This window comes from Bufo gargarizans, chromosome 4 (assembly GCF_014858855.1).
Source record: "Bufo gargarizans isolate SCDJY-AF-19 chromosome 4, ASM1485885v1, whole genome shotgun sequence".
Taxonomy (NCBI): Eukaryota; Metazoa; Chordata; class Amphibia; order Anura; family Bufonidae; genus Bufo; species Bufo gargarizans.
The window spans coordinates 67,794,562-67,812,282 of record NC_058083.1 but is presented as its reverse complement, the minus strand read 5'-3'; the positions used below and the strand labels follow the sequence as shown (position 1 = coordinate 67,812,282).

At 42.8% G+C, this 17,721-nt stretch overlaps 1 protein-coding gene across 1 annotated transcript in view; it reads right to left on the bottom strand.

The window, feature by feature from the left end:
- Positions 1 to 203: 203 nt before the first annotated feature.
- PDIA6 (protein disulfide isomerase family A member 6) overlaps positions 204 to 17,721 on the bottom strand; it is a 33,450-nt gene continuing 15,932 nt past the window's right edge. Inside the window, exons 6-13 of the mRNA XM_044290774.1 lie at positions 14,598 to 14,725; positions 12,132 to 12,246; positions 4,182 to 4,322; positions 3,789 to 3,873; positions 3,494 to 3,566; positions 1,596 to 1,754; positions 1,339 to 1,435; positions 204 to 792 (exon numbers count right to left, since the gene is read on the bottom strand). Coding sequence (XP_044146709.1) covers positions 724 to 792; positions 1,339 to 1,435; positions 1,596 to 1,754; positions 3,494 to 3,566; positions 3,789 to 3,873; positions 4,182 to 4,322; positions 12,132 to 12,246; positions 14,598 to 14,725 — 867 coding nt within the window. The 3' untranslated portion in view covers positions 204 to 723. The remainder of the gene's footprint in view (positions 793 to 1,338; positions 1,436 to 1,595; positions 1,755 to 3,493; positions 3,567 to 3,788; positions 3,874 to 4,181; positions 4,323 to 12,131; positions 12,247 to 14,597; positions 14,726 to 17,721) is intronic.

Genomic DNA, 17,721 nt, shown 5'->3' with positions numbered 1-17,721 from the left:
AAACTATCATAACCAGTGGTACAAAATGAACCGGTTGTGACACAAATTCTATTCACATTGGGAAAATTAAAATATATTGCGTTTGTGCCTCCAGAACCACAAAACTGTAAATAAAATATTTTACCAAAAAAAAATAAAAAATGTAAACCTTGTGAAACCAGAGTCACTTTTGCAGATAATTACACACATGTCGAACAAACAAATATGTCAAAAAATATTTTATTCAGAACTTGAATTGAGCTGATCAATTTGCCAATGAAAATGCCAAAAACGTAAAATACATTAAACAAAATAATATTCGCAGTGTCGGCCAAGAAAACATTCCGGGGACAGCTTCGGTCTGGCCAAAAAGCCAAATGAGGCATTACCAGTAACTCCTTCAGTATGCCCTCCCAACCCCAGACAAAAAAAAAAAAAAAAAAAAAAAAGAAGGGGGAAAATCCTAAAACATCAGTTTCCAGCAAAATCTAAAGAGCAAACAATAGAACTCATCACGGTTACAACAATTCATAGAATTTTTTTTTTAGAGTTCTCCCGGGAGGAACTGTCCATTGTGTCATTGAAATCCTTCTCTTAAGATGCACATCTATGCCTCAGATTACAGATAAACAAGTCATTGCTACCACCACCCTGGCATTCTGGACAAGTGATGTCCACCAGCTGAAAAGTTCCTCCAAGAAGAAGGATGTAACAATCCAACAAGGAGGTATGTGCTTCTTCTTTTCACAGTTCGTCCTTTTCAATGTCATCAAGTTCCACATCACTGAGATCAATGTCGTCTTCTACCGGCAGCTGTAGAAGTAACAGAAATTCAGAATGGAACTAGTAAGGAATCGGTGTTACTCCTCTTGGAAATCAATACACTGGCAGTTATCATTAACCCCTACAGTGATACTTTAAGCATTAAATGGACAATTTAAAAAAGGAGTCCGTCAGCAGTTCTGACCATGCAAAACTGCTGACAGCAGTAGGTAGTGTCCGGGGAGAGCAGCACAAACATGCCTTTTGTGGTGAATTTGTTTGAGTGACAGCTTTAGGATCCAACCAATAGACCACGACAGCTGTCACTCAGAGCAGAAGGGGGTAGGTGAAGCAGCTCAATGCAGAGAGCACTTCACAGTGAAGCTCCACCTCCTGGGCACTTGCCAGAGGATAACAGAATAAAAGTTCATATTCACACTACTCCTGATTAAACCCGCTGCAAAAAAGGTTTTGCATGGTCAAACCTGATGACAGATTTCGGTTATGCAATGTTAGTCCTTATCCACAGGGGGGATGTCAGGAACCAGACAACTCCTTTAAATTATTAATGGAAATTAAAATCATATGTATTCTTACCTCTCCATCCTTGCCATCCCAAGCCTCAACTGTGTTAATCTTGGGAATAACAGCACCAGTAACGGGTGAGGTGGAACCGCGGCCAAATGACAACTCTCTGGAATTACACAGGAAAAGCCAAGTGATTCAGATATCTTCTGGAAGATGGGGGTTACAATTCCAGAGCAAATTAAGAAGTTACAATTTACTGATCTTTATCAAGAACAGTGCAGAATTGTGTGCGGATTTACAGATCTGCTGACGCAATTAACCCTTACCGTAAGAACTCATTGATTCCCTGCTCACTAAAAGAGCCCTTCAGTAGCGCAAACTTCATCTTCCGTGCATTCACAGCAGCCATGGCTGGGTAACCGAAGCCACCGATACCAAGGGAGGTCTCCAGATCCAGCTGTGCACCGGCCTCAGTCCAGAGCCACCTGTAACAGGACATGCGGTAAGTCACTGCAATCTATGGATCTCACTTTAATTACTAAATCTAAAAAACTATGGCTGTAGTCTGCAAGCTGGGGCTCTGTGGGAATGTTGGGAGACCTTCTGCTACAGTTCACATGAAATATTCCTTTCTAACACCATATGAACCAGGGATTTTTTTTATTTATTTTTTGCCTCCTCACATTCCCATCCAATGCAGTGTTTTTAAAGGGGTTGTCTCACTTCCGTAAATAGCATTTATTGTGTACAAGTTAATACAAGCCACTGACTAATGTATTGCGATTGTCCATATTGCCTCCTTTGCTGTCTGGATTCATTTTTCCATCACATTATACACTGCTCGTTTCCATGGTTACGACCACCCTACAATCCAGCAGCGGTGGTCATGCTTGCACACAATAGGAAAAGAGCACTAGCCCATGTGTACTCCAGGGTCCCATCCACCAAAGGGGCCGGCGCTTTTTCCTATAGTGTGCAAGCACTATTGGGGGAGGAGCCAACATTTTTAGGCATAATTTTTGAGGTTCGTATATGGGTTTCCATGAATTTTCCATAAATTGAAGAAAGCATTAACAATTCTGAAATTTGTACAGTTCTGGGGCCTCAGCAAGGCCAAAGGCTATCAGTAGTGAAGGGGATGTCCCATGATGATAATTCCTGTCTATAGGCCCCTGCAGTATGCCGTATTAGAGACCCCCCTGTATGAGACATAGGATCCTATCCTGGAAGACTCAAGACGTTCTTGTATTACAAGATTTACTGCAGGTCAAATGTATGGCTGACTGTGGCTTGCCCCGTCAGCTTTTTGCCAGGGGTGTTATTAGCGGGACTCGGGGTTCATTAGCTGAATGCATGCTAAAAGGGGTTGTCCCCATAAACCTTCTGCTGCCTCTCTATCGGGTAAGATCAGTACGGGGTAACGAACTGGCTTACAGTTCATGAGTGTGGTTGTTAAAGGGGTTGTCCGCCTTCCGATACCGATGACCAATCCTCAGCATAGGTCACAGATATCAGATCGGTGGGGGTCCGGCATCCCAGCCAATCTGCTGTTTGAAGAGACTGCAGTGCAAGGTCGATGGCGAACAAGTGTTATTACAGCTCCTCCGTCCAACGTAGTTGAATGGAAAGGTGCACTTGTAGTTACACTCCGTCTCATTAAAGTAAATGAACCGAAGGACCTGTAATTACACTGCTCGTCGCTGCAATGTCACCCTGCGAGCAGGTAAACAGTGAGGAGAACACAGTGCTTGTACGAGAGCTGCATTCTCTTCAAACAACTGATCGGCAAAGGCGTCGATATCGATTACCTATCCGGAGGACAGGTCATCAATAGTGTTGAGCAAACTTGTGTTTTCAAGTTCGGCGTACAAGGTTCGGGTTATATAAGAATTCCATTATGGATTCCAGTACAACAGACCATAAGCTATGGTCCGTGGTAGCAGAATCCATAACGGAATTCTTGGATAACCCGAACCTTGTACGCCGAACTTGAAACCACACACTAGTCATCAATATAGGAAACCGGATAACCCCTTTAATTACAACCACACCCCTGCTGTTCCCCAAGAGACATCACAACATGCACAAACAGCACCGTTCAGGAATTACATCCTGCTTAGGACATGTTGCATCAGATGTCAGGGTGGGGTTAAAGAACATTTTCAGGCATCCATGCGTTTCTTTTAAAATGATGAGGCTCCACCATGCCTGTGGACAAACTTACCCCCACATCTTCTTCTTGTACTTGTCGGCCATTTTTAGCATGACGTCCAGATAGGCATTCCTTCCAGATGCCCCTGCAATAGATCCCAGAGCAAATGAGACCCTGTCATTGCAGTCACAACACATAGGGCAAAACAAAGCTCCTGAGATTAGTCAAAAATTGTGGTCTGCTAGAGTTTGCCCGAGGATCAGATAAAGATTTTTTAAAAAAGAGGAAAACTGAACTAACATGCCTAGAAGAATACCGTACACGCCATTAATTGTGCCTTTACCAGGAGCCTGAGGGAACATATTACCTGTGTCGAGGATATGAGGCAGGACGGCTACTATGCAGAGCTGGTGTTCCTCGCAGGTCTTCTTCACAATGTCTTCATTCAGGATCTGTCAGAGAGACAGAATAAAAGACTCGTTATTCGCGTCTGAGAATAGGATGTAAAGGAAGGCGAGAGTCACCCCCACCTCATCTTGTAAAGTGATGACATATCACAAGGGTCCAACTTTTGGGGTGCAGCGCTGGTTTAGTTCTGCTTTGACACAGCCACAGCAGAATAAGTGGCTGCCATCACCTGTCTCTCGGAAGCAGGATTGTACCGTAGTTCCTCACAAATCGGGCCTCGCTCGGCCAGACACACACTTGATGGCACTGCAGATACAGTAATCATAAGAACAAGAAATAAAGACCAACCAACCTCAAGGATCTCGGGGGGAGGTGCGTTCGCCGAGAACAAGTCAAGAGCCCGAGCCACAATGTCAGCCTTTGTCCGTCCACCTTCATAGTCAACAGGGCTCTCTCCCTTCTGGAAGATTTTAATGGTAGGAAATCCTCTGATCTGAAAGAAGTAGAATTCTAGCTTAGAAAGTGTGGTTTCTGAAGCAGACAGGCGATTGTAGAGGGGGCTTTGCCTCCTCTCTGCTTTCCTATTGACGGCTATACACACTAGTATGGTAGAACCTATTTAATGTAACAAGCAGGGGAAAAGGCAGTATCACATGTGGCTATTCGGATGCATGGCTGTCTATAAAATACAAAAGAAGTGAAGCAAACTAAATAAAAAGATACTCAACTTTTTATGTAGACAAATTGTGGAATAAAAGGGGGTATTCCATAGGATATGCCATCAGTGTGAGATGGTAGGGAATCCCATGTCTGGGACCTGCTCCTATATAGAGAACAGGGTCCCAGGAAGTGGAGGAGAACATGCCGTTCGTGTGCTGCATGCTCACCATTCATTGCTTTGGGAGTTCCCAAAATAGCAGGCCTGCGCTCTTGGCCATTTTCAAAACTCACATAACCGTGAACGGAGGGTGCTGTGCATGCACGGACACTCTGTTCACTGTTCTAGTGAACGCCGAAAACACTAGCAATATCCCAGATAGGAATAACTGTTTAAACCCTTTAAAAAGGGGTCTCCAGGCTAAGGATATTAGTGGCCTATATTAGATCATTGGGGGGTCTGACTCCCGGCACCCCCGCTAATCAGCTGTTTGGAGAGACTGTGGAGCTCATGTGAGCACTGCAGTCACAGGGCCATCTATCTGCACACCATCTCCTTACATACAGATGTAGCCAGCGTTATTGACGGCAGCTGCTCCAGGGTGGTCACTTTAATGCAATTTGTTGTTTTACTGTGGTGTTTTTGTTGGGTTAAGCCTTAAGCCAGCCAAAAGGATTTTTTATTTTTTTTTGGGAGACAAAAGACAAAAAGGTCCATCTAATTCAACCGTTCTCAGATGAACAACTTATACACATTTAGGCTACATTCAAACACAACCAGTAGAAGCCTATGGGGCTAGTCATTTTTTTTTTAACGGCCAGTAAATAGCAGCCGTCAAAAAATACAAACGTCCTATTTTTGCCCGTTCTTATGGCCAGACAGACCCTACTGAAATCAATGGGCCTGTATTGTAACAGCCGTTTACACAGGAGTGCACCCGTCTAACGTGTGACGTCATAACACTGGGAGCATCAGGTCCTGCTCCCTTCAGTGCAGAGCGAGTGTTCCCTCCCTCCCAAGTGGACAAGGAATTTTTTATTTTTTTTCGGAACCAGTAGGATGGAGGGCACTATTCGGGGCAATATTTATACCGGGGGGACATTTTATAAACAGGGGCACTACAAGGAGCCATTATAGATACTGGGGCCAATACGGTGGTAATGTATTTTATTTTGGGTGCCCTGTGTGTGTGTGGGGTGTATAATATATGTTGAGGACACTTCCGGGATTGCGATATTCCCCAAAAAAAAAAATCAAAAACAAAAATCAATTTTTTACAGCTGCTTTTAACCCCTTAAGGACCGGGCTCATTTTCACCTTAAGGACCAGGCCATTTTTTGCAAATCTGACCAGTGTCACTTTAAGTGCTGATAACTTTAAAACGCTTTGACTTATCCAGGCCATTCTGAGATTGTTTTTTCGTCACATATTGTACTTCATGACACTGGTAAAATAAAGTCAAAAAAATAAATTTTTTTGCATAATAAAATACCTAATTTACCAAAAATTTTGAAAAATTAGCAAATTTCAAAGTTTCAGTTTCTCTACTTCTGTAATACATAGTAATACCCCCAAAAATTGTGATGACTTAACATTCCCCATATGTCTACTTCATGTTTGAATTATTTTGGGAATGATATTTTATTTTTTGGGGATGTTACAAGGCTTAGAAGTTTAGAAGCAAATCTTGAAATTTTTCAGAAATTTACAAAAACCCAATTTTTAGGGACCACTACAGCTCTGAAGTCACTTTGCGAGGCTTACATAATAGAAACCGCCCAAAAATGACCCCATTCTATAAACTACACCCCTCAAGGTATTCAAAACTGATTTTACAAACTCTGTTAACCCTTTAGGTGTTGCACAAGAGTTATTGGCAAATGGGGATGAAATTTGAGAATTTCATTTTTTTGCCTAATTTTCCATTTTAACCCATTTTTTCCACTAACAAAGCAAGGGTTAACAGCCAAACAAGACTGTATCTTTATTGCCCTGACTCTGCTGTTTACAGAAACACCCAATATGTGTCCGTAAACTACTGTACGGCCACACAGCGGGGCGTAGAGTGAAAGGTGCGCCGTATGGTTTTTGGAAGCCAGATTTTGCTGGACAGTTTTTTTGACACCATGTCCCATTTGAAGCCCCCTGATGCACCCCTAGAGTAGAAACTCCATAAAGTGACCCCATCTAAGAAACTATACCCCTCAAGGTATTCAAAACTGATTTTACAAACTTCGTTAACCCTTTAGGTGTTGCACAAGAGTTATTGGCAAATTGGGATGAAATTTGAGAATTTCATTTTTTTGCCTAATTTTCCATTTTAACCCATTTTTTCCACTAACAAAGCAAGGGTTAACAGCCAAACAAGACTGTATCTTTATTGCCCTGACTCTGCTGTTTACAGAAACACCCCAAATGTGGCCGTAAACTACTGTACGGCCACACAGCGGGGCGTAGAGTGAAAGGTGCGCCGTATGGTTTTTGGAAGCCAGATTTTGCTGGACAGTTTTTTTGACACCATGTCCCATTTGAAGCCCCCCTGATGCACCCCTAGAGTAGAAACTCCAAAAAAGTGACCCCATCTAAGAAACTACACCCCTCAAGGTATTCAAAACTGATTTTACAAACTTTGTCAACCCTTTAGGTGTTGCACAAGATTTAATGGAAAATAGAGATACAATTTCAAAATTTCACTTTTTTGGCAGATTTTCCATTTTAATATTTTTTTTCCAGTTACAAAGCAAGGGTTAACAGCCAAACAAAACTCATTATTTATGGCCCTGATTCTGTAGTTTACAGAAACACCCCATATGTGGTCGTAAATTGCTGTACGGGCACACAGTAGGGCGCAGAAGGAAAGGAATGCCATACGGCTTTTGGAAGGCAGATTTTGCTGGACAGTTTTTTTGACACCATGTCCCATTTGAAGCCCCCCTGATGCACCCCTAGAGTAGAAACTCCAAAAAAGTGACCCCATCTAAGAAACTACACCCCTCAAGGTATTCAAAACTGATTTTACAAACTTTGTCAACCCTTTAGGTGTTGCACAAGATTTAATGGAAAATAGAGATACAATTTCAAAATTTCACTTTTTTGGCAGATTTTCCATTTTAATATTTTTTTTCCAGTTACAAAGCAAGGGTTAACAGCCAAACAAAACTCATTATTTATGGCCCTGATTCTGTAGTTTACAGAAACACCCCATATGTGGTCGTAAATTGCTGTACGGGCACACGGCAGGGCGCAGAAGGAAAGGAATGCCATACGGTTTTTGGAAGGCAGATTTTGCTGGACAGTTTTTTTGACACCATGTCCCATTTGAAGCCCCCCTGATGCACCCCTAGAGTAGAAACTCCAAAAAAGTGACCCCATCTAAGAAACTACACCCCTCAAGGTATTCAAAACTGATTTTACAAACTTTGTCAACCCTTTAGGTGTTGCACAAGATTTAATGGAAAATAGAGATACAATTTCAAAATTTCACTTTTTTGGCAGATTTTCCATTTTAATATTTTTTTTCCAGTTACAAAGCAAGGGTTAACAGCCAAACAAAACTCATTATTTATGGCCCTGATTCTGTAGTTTACAGAAACACCCCATATGTGGTCGTAAACTGCTGTACGGGCACACGGCAGGGCACAGAAGGAAAGGAATGCCATACGGTTTTTGGAAGGCAGATTTTGCTGGACAGTTTTTTTGACACCATGTCCCATTTGAAGCCCCCCTGATGCACCCCTAGAGTAGAAACTCCAAAAAAGTGACCCCATTTTAGAAAGTACGGAATAGGGTGGCAGTATTGTTGGTACTAGTTTAGGGTACATATGATTTTTGGTTGCTCTATATTACACTTTTTGTGCGGCAAGGTAACAAGAAATAGCTTTTTTGGCACGTTTTTTTTTTTGTTATTTACAACATTCATCTGACAGGTTAGATCATGTGGTAATTTTATAGAGCAGGTTGTCACAGACGCAGCGATACCTAATATGTATACAATTTTTTTTATTTATGTAAGTTTTATACAATAACTTCATTTTTAAAACCAAAAAATTGTTTAGTGTCTCCATAGTCTAAGAGCCATAGTTTTTACAGTTTTTGGGCGATTATCTTGAGTAGGGTCTAATTTTTTGCGGGATGAGATGACGGTTTGATTGGCACTATTTTGGGGTGCATATGACTTTTTGATCGCTTGCTATTACACTTTTTGTGACGTAAGATGGCAAAAAATTGCTTTTTTTACACTTTTTTTTCTTTTTTTTTTACGGTGCTCATCTGAGGGGTTAGGTCATGTGATAATTTTATAGAGCCGGTCGATACGGACGCGGCGATACCTAATATGTATACTTTATTTTTATTTATAAAAGTTTTACACAATTATTTTATTTTTGAAACAAAAAAAATCATGTTTTAGTGTTTCCATAGTCTAAGAGCCATAGTTTTTTCAGTTTTTGGGCGATTATCTTGAGTAGGGTCTCATTTTTTGCGGGATGAGATGACGGTTTTATTGGTACTATTTTGGCGTACATGCGACTTTTTTGATCACTTTTATTACCTTTTTTGGGAAGTAAGGTGGGCAAAATTTCAATTTTCTCATAGTTTTTATTTTTTTATTTTTATGGCGTTCACCGTGCGGGGAAAGTAACATGACCGTTTTATAGATCAGGTCGTTACGGACGCGGCGATACCTAATATGTGTAGTGTATTTTTTTATTTTTATTTTTATTCAGTGATAAATGTTTTTTTATTTTATCTTAACTTTTTTCACTTTTTTAAAAAAAAATTGGACCCAGACCCACTTGGTTCTTGAAGATCCAGTGGGTCTGATGTCTGTAAAATACAGTACAGAAACTATATAGGTTTCTGCACTGTATTTTACTTACACTGAACAGATCTATGCTTTCAGCACAGATCTGTTCAGCACCATGGACAGCAGGACGCCTGAGCAGGCGTCCTGTTGCCATGGGAACCTTCCCCGTCTGTCACAACTTCGCAGACGGGGAAGGGTGAGGACGGGGCTTCGGGGGGCTCTCTGGGGGCTCTCTCCCTCTCCCATCGGGGGGCTGCAAAGGCACAGCAGCCCCCCGATCGGAGAGGGAGGGAGCTCCTTGCGCTGTTAACCTTTTCCATACAGCGGTCCGTACGGACCGCTGCATGGAAAGGGTTAAACGGCTGACATCGCATCACCGATGTCAGCCGTTTATACCAGGGTGCCAGCAATGTGCTGGCACCCTGGTATAACCCACTAGACGCCAACGATTATGCAATGGGAGGCGGGCGGGGGATCGCGATCCTGCCTGCCGCACCGCCCGCCTCCCGCAACGCCCCCACTGCCTGCGACACCCCCCCTGCACCACCCGCCGCCATCAAATCATGCAGGGGTGCAGGGGGGGGTGCGCAATATTGATTTTAGGCACTCTGAAGTTTCTGATCCCCGCGGTCAGGGACCGCGGGGATCAGAAACTGCAAAAAGCGCAGCAAACCGCAGGTCTGAATTGACCTGCGGTTTGCTGCGATCGCCGACACGGGGGGGTCAAATGACCCCCCCCTGCATTGTTACGGGATGCCGGCTGAATGATTTCAGCCGGCGTCCCGTTCCGATTAACCCCCGCGGCGCCGGAATGCAGATTTTAAGTCAGGACGTACCGGTACGTCCTCGGTCCTTAAGGGGTTAACGCTCATAAAAAATGGATGCCAAATGCCCATTAAAAATGGATGCACACGTGGAAGCAGAATGGCCATTAAAAACTGACAGTGTGTCCATTTCTAGTGACATTTTTTTTCCACTGTCGTATGAATGTAGACTAATCATTAGATTAATTATAACCCTCAATGCCGTTCGCTATTAGATAAGTAGCTTAATGTGACCTAATAGAAAGTTCATTAAAATCTATGTATACAGTCAGGTCCATAAATATTCGGACATTGACACAATTCTAACATTTTTAGCTCTATACACCACCACAATGGATTTGAAATTAAACAAATAAGACGTGCTTTACCTGCAGACTGTCAGCTTTAATTTGAGGGCATTTACATCCAAATCAGGTGAACGGTGTAGGAATTACAACAGTTTGCATATGTGCCTCCCACTTGTGAAGGACCGAAAAGTAATGGGACAGAATAATAATCATAAATCAAACTTTCACTTTTTAATACTTGGTTGCAAATCCTTTGTAGTCAGTCAATTACAGCCTAAAGTCTGGAACGCATAGACATCACCAGATGCTGGGTTTCATCCCTGGTGATGCTCTGCCAGGCCTCTACTGCAACTGTCTTCAGTTCCTGCTTGTTCTTGGGGCATTTTCCCCTCAGTTTTGTCTTCAGCAAGTGAAATGCAGCTCAATCGGATTCTGGTCAGGCGATTGCATAACATTCCACTTCTTTCCCTTAAAAAACTCTTTGGTTGCTTTTGCAGTATGCTTTGGGTCATTGTCCATCTGCACTGTGAAGCGCCATCCAATGAGTTCTGAAGCATTTGGCTGAATATGAGCAGATGATATTGCCTGAAACACTTCAGAATTCATCCTGCTGCTTTTGTCAGCAGTCAGATCATCAATATACACAAGAGAACCAGTTCCATTGGCAGCCATACATGCCCACGCCATGACACTACCACCACCATGCTTCACTGATGAAGTGGTATGCTTAGGATCATGAGCAGTTCCTTTCCTTCTCCATACTCTTCTCTTCCCATCACTCTGGTACAAATTGATCTTGGTCTCATCTGTCCATAGGATGTTGTTACAGAACTGTGAAGGCTTTTTTAGATGTCGTTTGGCAAACTCTAATCTGTCCTTCCTGTTTTTGAGGCTCACCAATGGTTTACATCTTCTGGTGAACCCTCTGTATTCACTCTGGTGATGTCTTCTCTTGATTATTGACTTTGACACACATACACCTACCTCCTGGAGAGTGTTCTTGATCTGGCCAACTGTTGTGAAGGTGTTTTCTTCACCAGGAAAAGAATTCTTCGGTCATCCACCACAGTTGTTTTCAGTGATCTTACGGGTCTTTTGGTGTTTTTGAGGTCACCGGTGCGTTCCTTCTTTTTAAGGATGTTCCAAACAGTTGTTTTGGCCACGCCTAATGTTGCTATCTCTCTGATGGGTTTGTTGTGTTTTTTCAGCCTAATGATGGCTTGCTTTACTGATAGTGACAGCTCTTTGGACCTCATCTTGAGAGTTAACAGGAACAGATTCCAAATACAAATAGCACACTTGAAATTAACTCTGGACCTTTTATCTGCTCATTGTAATTGGGATAATGAGGGAATAACACACACCTGGCCATGGAACAGCTGAGAAGCCAATTGTCCCATTACTTTTGGTCCCTTAACAAGTGGGAGGCACATATGCAAACCGTTGTAATTCCTCCACCGTTCACCTGATTTGGATGTAAAGACCCTCAAATTAAAGCTGACAGTCTGCAGGTAAAGCACATCTTGTTTGTTTCATTTCAAATCCATTGTGTGTGGTGTTAGAATTGTGTCAATGTCCCAATATTTATGGACCTGACTGTATATTCAATTGAAAGGGACCAGACAGAATACAAGAGAGGTGATCAGACGTACATAACGGGACATCACACCAGTCTCCATGCCCATCCCTTTGTCCTATTACTATACTGTTCATTTCAGTCACTACTCACCCCGTAACGGCTGGACAGTCCTTGGTGTACGGTGGCATCAACGGCACCCAGTTTAACTTTGCCTTTGGTTTGTTCAGCAACTTCATTGGCGGCCGCTGCCCACTCGGGCTCCAGGCTAAAGACAGACAGGACATGAGACATCATGAATAAAAGCACAGAATTGCACTGATCACAGACTTCCATAAACTACTTTTGATTTATTTTCCAATAACCTCTTAAAAGGAGATTTTTCCTATAAACAACAGGACAGGTTTTCAAACTCCTTTGACCCCCCACCAGTCCCAGGTATCCCCGCTTGAATACAGTGATGGCTGAGAATCTGCTCCATTCTAACTATACGGGACTGATGTAGATAGACGGGCGCTGTACTCTGCCATCTTCTGCAATCCTATGGGAGTTGGCTCCACCACCACCACTCCATTCACAGAGACATTCCCAGTGGTCAGGCACTTGTCACCTATTCTTAGGACAGATTATCAGTGTGTGATCTTCCAAGATCCCACCACTTAGACCTCCATTGATCAGCAGAACAAACACTGTCCATATAGGCTGTATATACCTAGGACTGTCGCTCAGCCCCATTTACTTTTGCTTACAAAATTCTGGAACTCAATGCAGGCACCACCAAAAAAATAAAAATACAGAAAATAAAAAACAGAAAAAAAGGATGCGTTTGGTTATCTGGTAGAAAAAAAAAAATTGGGCGACACATACACCGATACCAAATAATATCTACTACCGTATGTTAGAGTGTTCTGTTGAAATAAAAAGTTAAAAATAATTTTTGGGGGGTACCTACAACTGCTCGATTGCATTTTTCTGTTTTTCTTAGAACTGCTGAATTTTATTTTTATTTTTTACGTTGGTCACCATGTTGGACTCTTATGGGCATGGTGAAACTAATTTTGCTTAATTTTCATTATTTCAATTTTTTTTACAATGATACATAGCCATTATATATTACATTTATTATACATTTTTAACAAGCTTCTAAAATAAATACTTTTTTCTTTTTAATTATTTAAGTTCTCTAGTAGAATTTGAACATGCGATACTTGACAATCCCTCAGTACCCCACGATTACCAGTTATGTCTGGTCATGATACATACCATTAAAGGGGTTGTCTCACTTCAGTAAGTGGCATTTATCATGTAGAGAAAGTTAATACAAAGGCACTTCCTAATGTATTGCGATTGTCCAAACCTCCTCCTTTGCTGGCTGGATTCATTTTTCCATCACGTTATACACTGCTCGTTTCCATGGTTACGACCACCCTGCAATCCATCAGTAGTGGCTGTGCTTGCACAATATAGGAAAAAGCACTAGCCTATGCACGCTCCCCTGGTCCCAGCCGCCAGAGAAGCCGATGCTTTTTCCTGTAGTGTGCAAGCACGTCCACCGTTGATGGATTGCAGGGTGGTCGTAACCATGGAAACAAGCAGTGTATAATGTGATGGAAAAATGAATCCATCTGGCAAAAGGAGGCAATATGGATAATAACAATACATTAGTAAATGCCTTGTATTAACTTTCTCTACATGATAAATGCAACTTACTGAAATGAGAAAACCCCTTTAAGGTAACCTACATACCAGAGTAGGGTAAACCGGTGTCAACGATATACCGCAGTATTAAGAAACAGCGATATTTTCGTTTCCAAATAACAGTGGCATTTTGTGACGTCATAGGAGCGCTGACTGCTCCTAAATCTGTGTCAGCCCGCCCCTACATCGTACATATGCGTACCATACATAACATATTTGTTCCTACAGCGGCCACCCCCCGACTCCTCTTCGCTCCGATATTCAAGTCTCCCCCATTGGTGCAGCACAGGAGTGAGGTGGGCAAAGTCGGTCAGCAGTCCATGTCCAAGCCAAGATGGAAGAAGAGGAGTGAGAGGCCCTAACTGCCCGGGTGTCATAAATACAGTCTGTCTATGTCTTTTACGGCCCTGGCCCTGCCTGCAAAGCCGCACTGCAAATGGTGATGGCACTCGATCTCTCACAGCAGGCATTGGGGAATAATATACAGGTCATCATGAGTCCCATCAGTATAATAGCCTTGTACAGTATAATGTCTCCCTGTTGCCCCCATACAGGAGCAGCAAGAAGACATTATTATACTGATGGGGGGGTTACAAACTGTTGTCCCATACAGTATAATGCCACGTTATGGCCCCCTTACAGTATAGTTCCTGAGTCCAGACAGTATAATGTCTCCTTGTGCCCCGCTGCCTGCCCAGCGACCAGCCCATGCAGTATATAATCTCTCCTTGTGGCCCCCATACAGCATAATGTCTGCTTGTAGTCCCTATACTGTATATCACCTTGTGGCCCCAAGTTTTTTTTTTTTTCTAAATGGGTATTTATCGTGATATATTTCAGTATCGCGATAAGTTTCTTAATATCGTTAGAATATTTTTGATATCGCCCAACCCTATACCAGACCCACCAGTATATACTTACTTCTTACAGTGGCCGCACCATGGAGCGAAGAACTCAACAAACCAAACATCTTCACTGTCCAACACTAGTTTGTCGAAATTGTCATCGGTCAGTTCAATGACCTCCTTCTTGCCGCCAGTTGTTCTTTGCTGGAAGAAAAGTTAAGATGAATATTAATAATAATGCCACACCTCTTCCAAAAATATGTCCATTCATTTCACTTAAAATAAAAAAAATAAAAAATTCCTGCACTTCTCTGTAGCATGGATGTAGGCGGCAGTTTAGTCACACATGACAAGATGAAACTTGGGAGGAAGTATCTGATTTCTCTGCAGCGCCACCACAGGAGAAACAAAGCACTACAGAGTTTCCACGTGAAACGAATGGACTAATGTAATGAATGGATGCGAATGGTCCTCCACAGCAAAAGAGGCTTTTCATAATCCTCTCCTCTCTGGCTAACGTAGAATTCCTAAAAGAGTATTTGCAATAAATAAAAATAAAACCTCATAATAAAATTTACCTAATTTGTGGCCTAAATTGAAAAGCCCTTGAAAAAGTTATTTGCTGACACTGACTAGAAAAAGCATATCTCCGAGAAGGGGCTCATAACCCTCGTAGATCAGCAATTCAAAAGTCATTATGCAGGTGGAAAGGTAGGGCAACCCAGAGCACTAGCCCCATATTGTTGCAAAACCAAAATGGCGGCAAGACGTCCAGATCAATCAAAAGGTAAAAATTATTTTACTTTATTGACCTCCACAGTGAATATACAATAAACCAGCCATACCTGCTGCTGAAACTCACAATATACGGTCATACAGACAGGGAGAAGTGTCCGCTTGGCGGCTCCCAATTTATAAACACTTCAGAAGGTTGGACAACAGCACAATCTCTATACTTAAGAGAATGTCTTCCATTAACCCCTCTGCCATGGGTCTTCTACCATGCAAATCCAAAATTACAGACAGCATGTGCAAGGCTCGCAAAATTCAGGAACTTAAAATGGAATCTGTCACCTCCATATAGCCATATACAGTGCTTACATGGCTCTGTAGCACACCTATACAGGATTGTAATGGTACCTTTGTTCTTTTCTCTAGACTTGCACAAGCAGAAAAAACGAAGTTTAATTCATATGCAAATGAGCACTCGCAAGTGCCCAGGGGCGGTGTTCAGTGTGTAGGTGCAGGCCGTCAGTGGAGCCAGGCTGCTCTGCCTTCTTTTCACTTTACTCCTCCCCAGTCTCTGCCTTTGCCCGCCCTCCAAGTCCGGACCTAATGATGAGGCAAGAGACCTGGAGGGCGGGCAAAGGCAGAGGCTGGGGAGGAGTAAAGTGAGAAGAAGGCGGAGCATGCCTGGGCACCTTACACACTGAACTCCTCCCCTGGGCACTTGCGAGTGCTCATTTGCATATGAATTAAACTTCAGTTTTTTCTGCTTGTGCAAGTCTAGAGAAAAGAACAAAGGTACCATTACAATCCTGTATAGGTGTGCTACAGAGCCATGTAAGCACTGTATATGGCCATATGGAGGTGACAGATCACCTAAAATGAACACATCACAACGTTTCAGGTGGTAATACACCCTTCTTCAGGCAGCTGCTCGTGTTCAGTACTGGATACGGCGTTGGGGAGCCTCTGGCTCTTCCTGCAGGTTCCGCTTGACTAATTTTTCGACCATATTTGTTTTATGCGGATGGGCAAGACATACCAAGTCCACATATAGTACAGACCAAAAGTTTGGACACACCTTCTCATTCAAAGAGTTTTCTTTATTTTCATGACTATGAAAATTGTAGATTCACACTGAAGGCATCAAAACTATGAATTAACACATGTGGAATTATATACATAATAAAAAAGTGTGAAACAACTGAAAATATGTCATATTCTAGGTTCTTCAAAGTAGCCACCTTTTGCTTTGATTACTGCTTTGCACACTCTTGGCATTCTCTTGATGAGCTTCAAGAGGTAGTCACCTGAAATGGTCTTCCAACAGTCTTGAAGGAGTTCCCAGAGATGCTTAGCACTTGTTGGCCCTTTTGCCTTCACTCTGCGGTCCAGCTCACCCCAAACCATCTCGATTGGGTTCAGGTCCGGTGACTGTGGAGGCCAGGTCATCTGGCGCAGCACCCAATCACTCTCCTTCATGGTCAAATAGCCCTTACACAGCCTGGAGGTGTGTTTGGGGTCATTGTCCGGTTGAAAAATAAATGATGGTCCAACTAAACGCAAACCGGATGGAATAGCATGCCGCTGCAAGATGCTGTGGTAGCCATGCTGGTTCAGTATGCCTTCAATTTTGAATAAATCCCCAACAGTGTCACCAGCAAAGCACCCTCACACCATCACACCATCACACCTCCTCCTCCATGCTTCACGGTGGGAACCAGGCATGTAGAGTCCATCCGTTGACCTTTTCTGCGTCGCACAAAATCTTGGTGGTTGGAACCAAAGATCTCAAATTTGGACTCATCAGACCAAAGCACAGATTTCCACTGGTCTAATGTCCATTCCTTGTGTTCTTTAGCCCAAACAAGTCTCTTCTGCTTGTTGCCTGTCCTTAGCAGTGGTTTCCTAGCAGATATTCTACCATGAAGGCCTGATTCACACAGTCTCCTCTTAACAGTTGTTCTAGAGATGTGTCTGCTGCTAGAACTCTGTGTGGCATTGACCTGGTCTCTAATCTGAGCTGCTGTTAACCTGCGATTTCTGAGGCTGGTGACTCGGATGAACTTATCCTCCGCAGCAGAGGTGACTCTTGGTCTTCCTTTCCTGGGGCGGTCCGCATGTGAGCCAGTTTCTTTGTAGCGCTTGATGGTTTTTGTGACTGCACTTGGGGACACTTTCAAAGTTTTCCCAATTTTTCGGACTGACTGACCTTCATTTCTTAAAGTAATGATGGCCACTCGTTTTTCTTTACTTGGCTGCTTTTTTCTTGCCATAATACAAATTCTAACAGTCTATTCAGTAGGACTATCAGCTGTGTATCCACCTGACTTCTCCACAACGCAACTGATGGTCCCAACCCCATTTATAAGGCAAGAAATCCCACTTATTAAACCTGACAGGGCACACCTGTGTAGTGAAAATCATTTCAGGTGACTACCTCTTGAAGCTCATCAAGAGAATGCCAAGAGTGT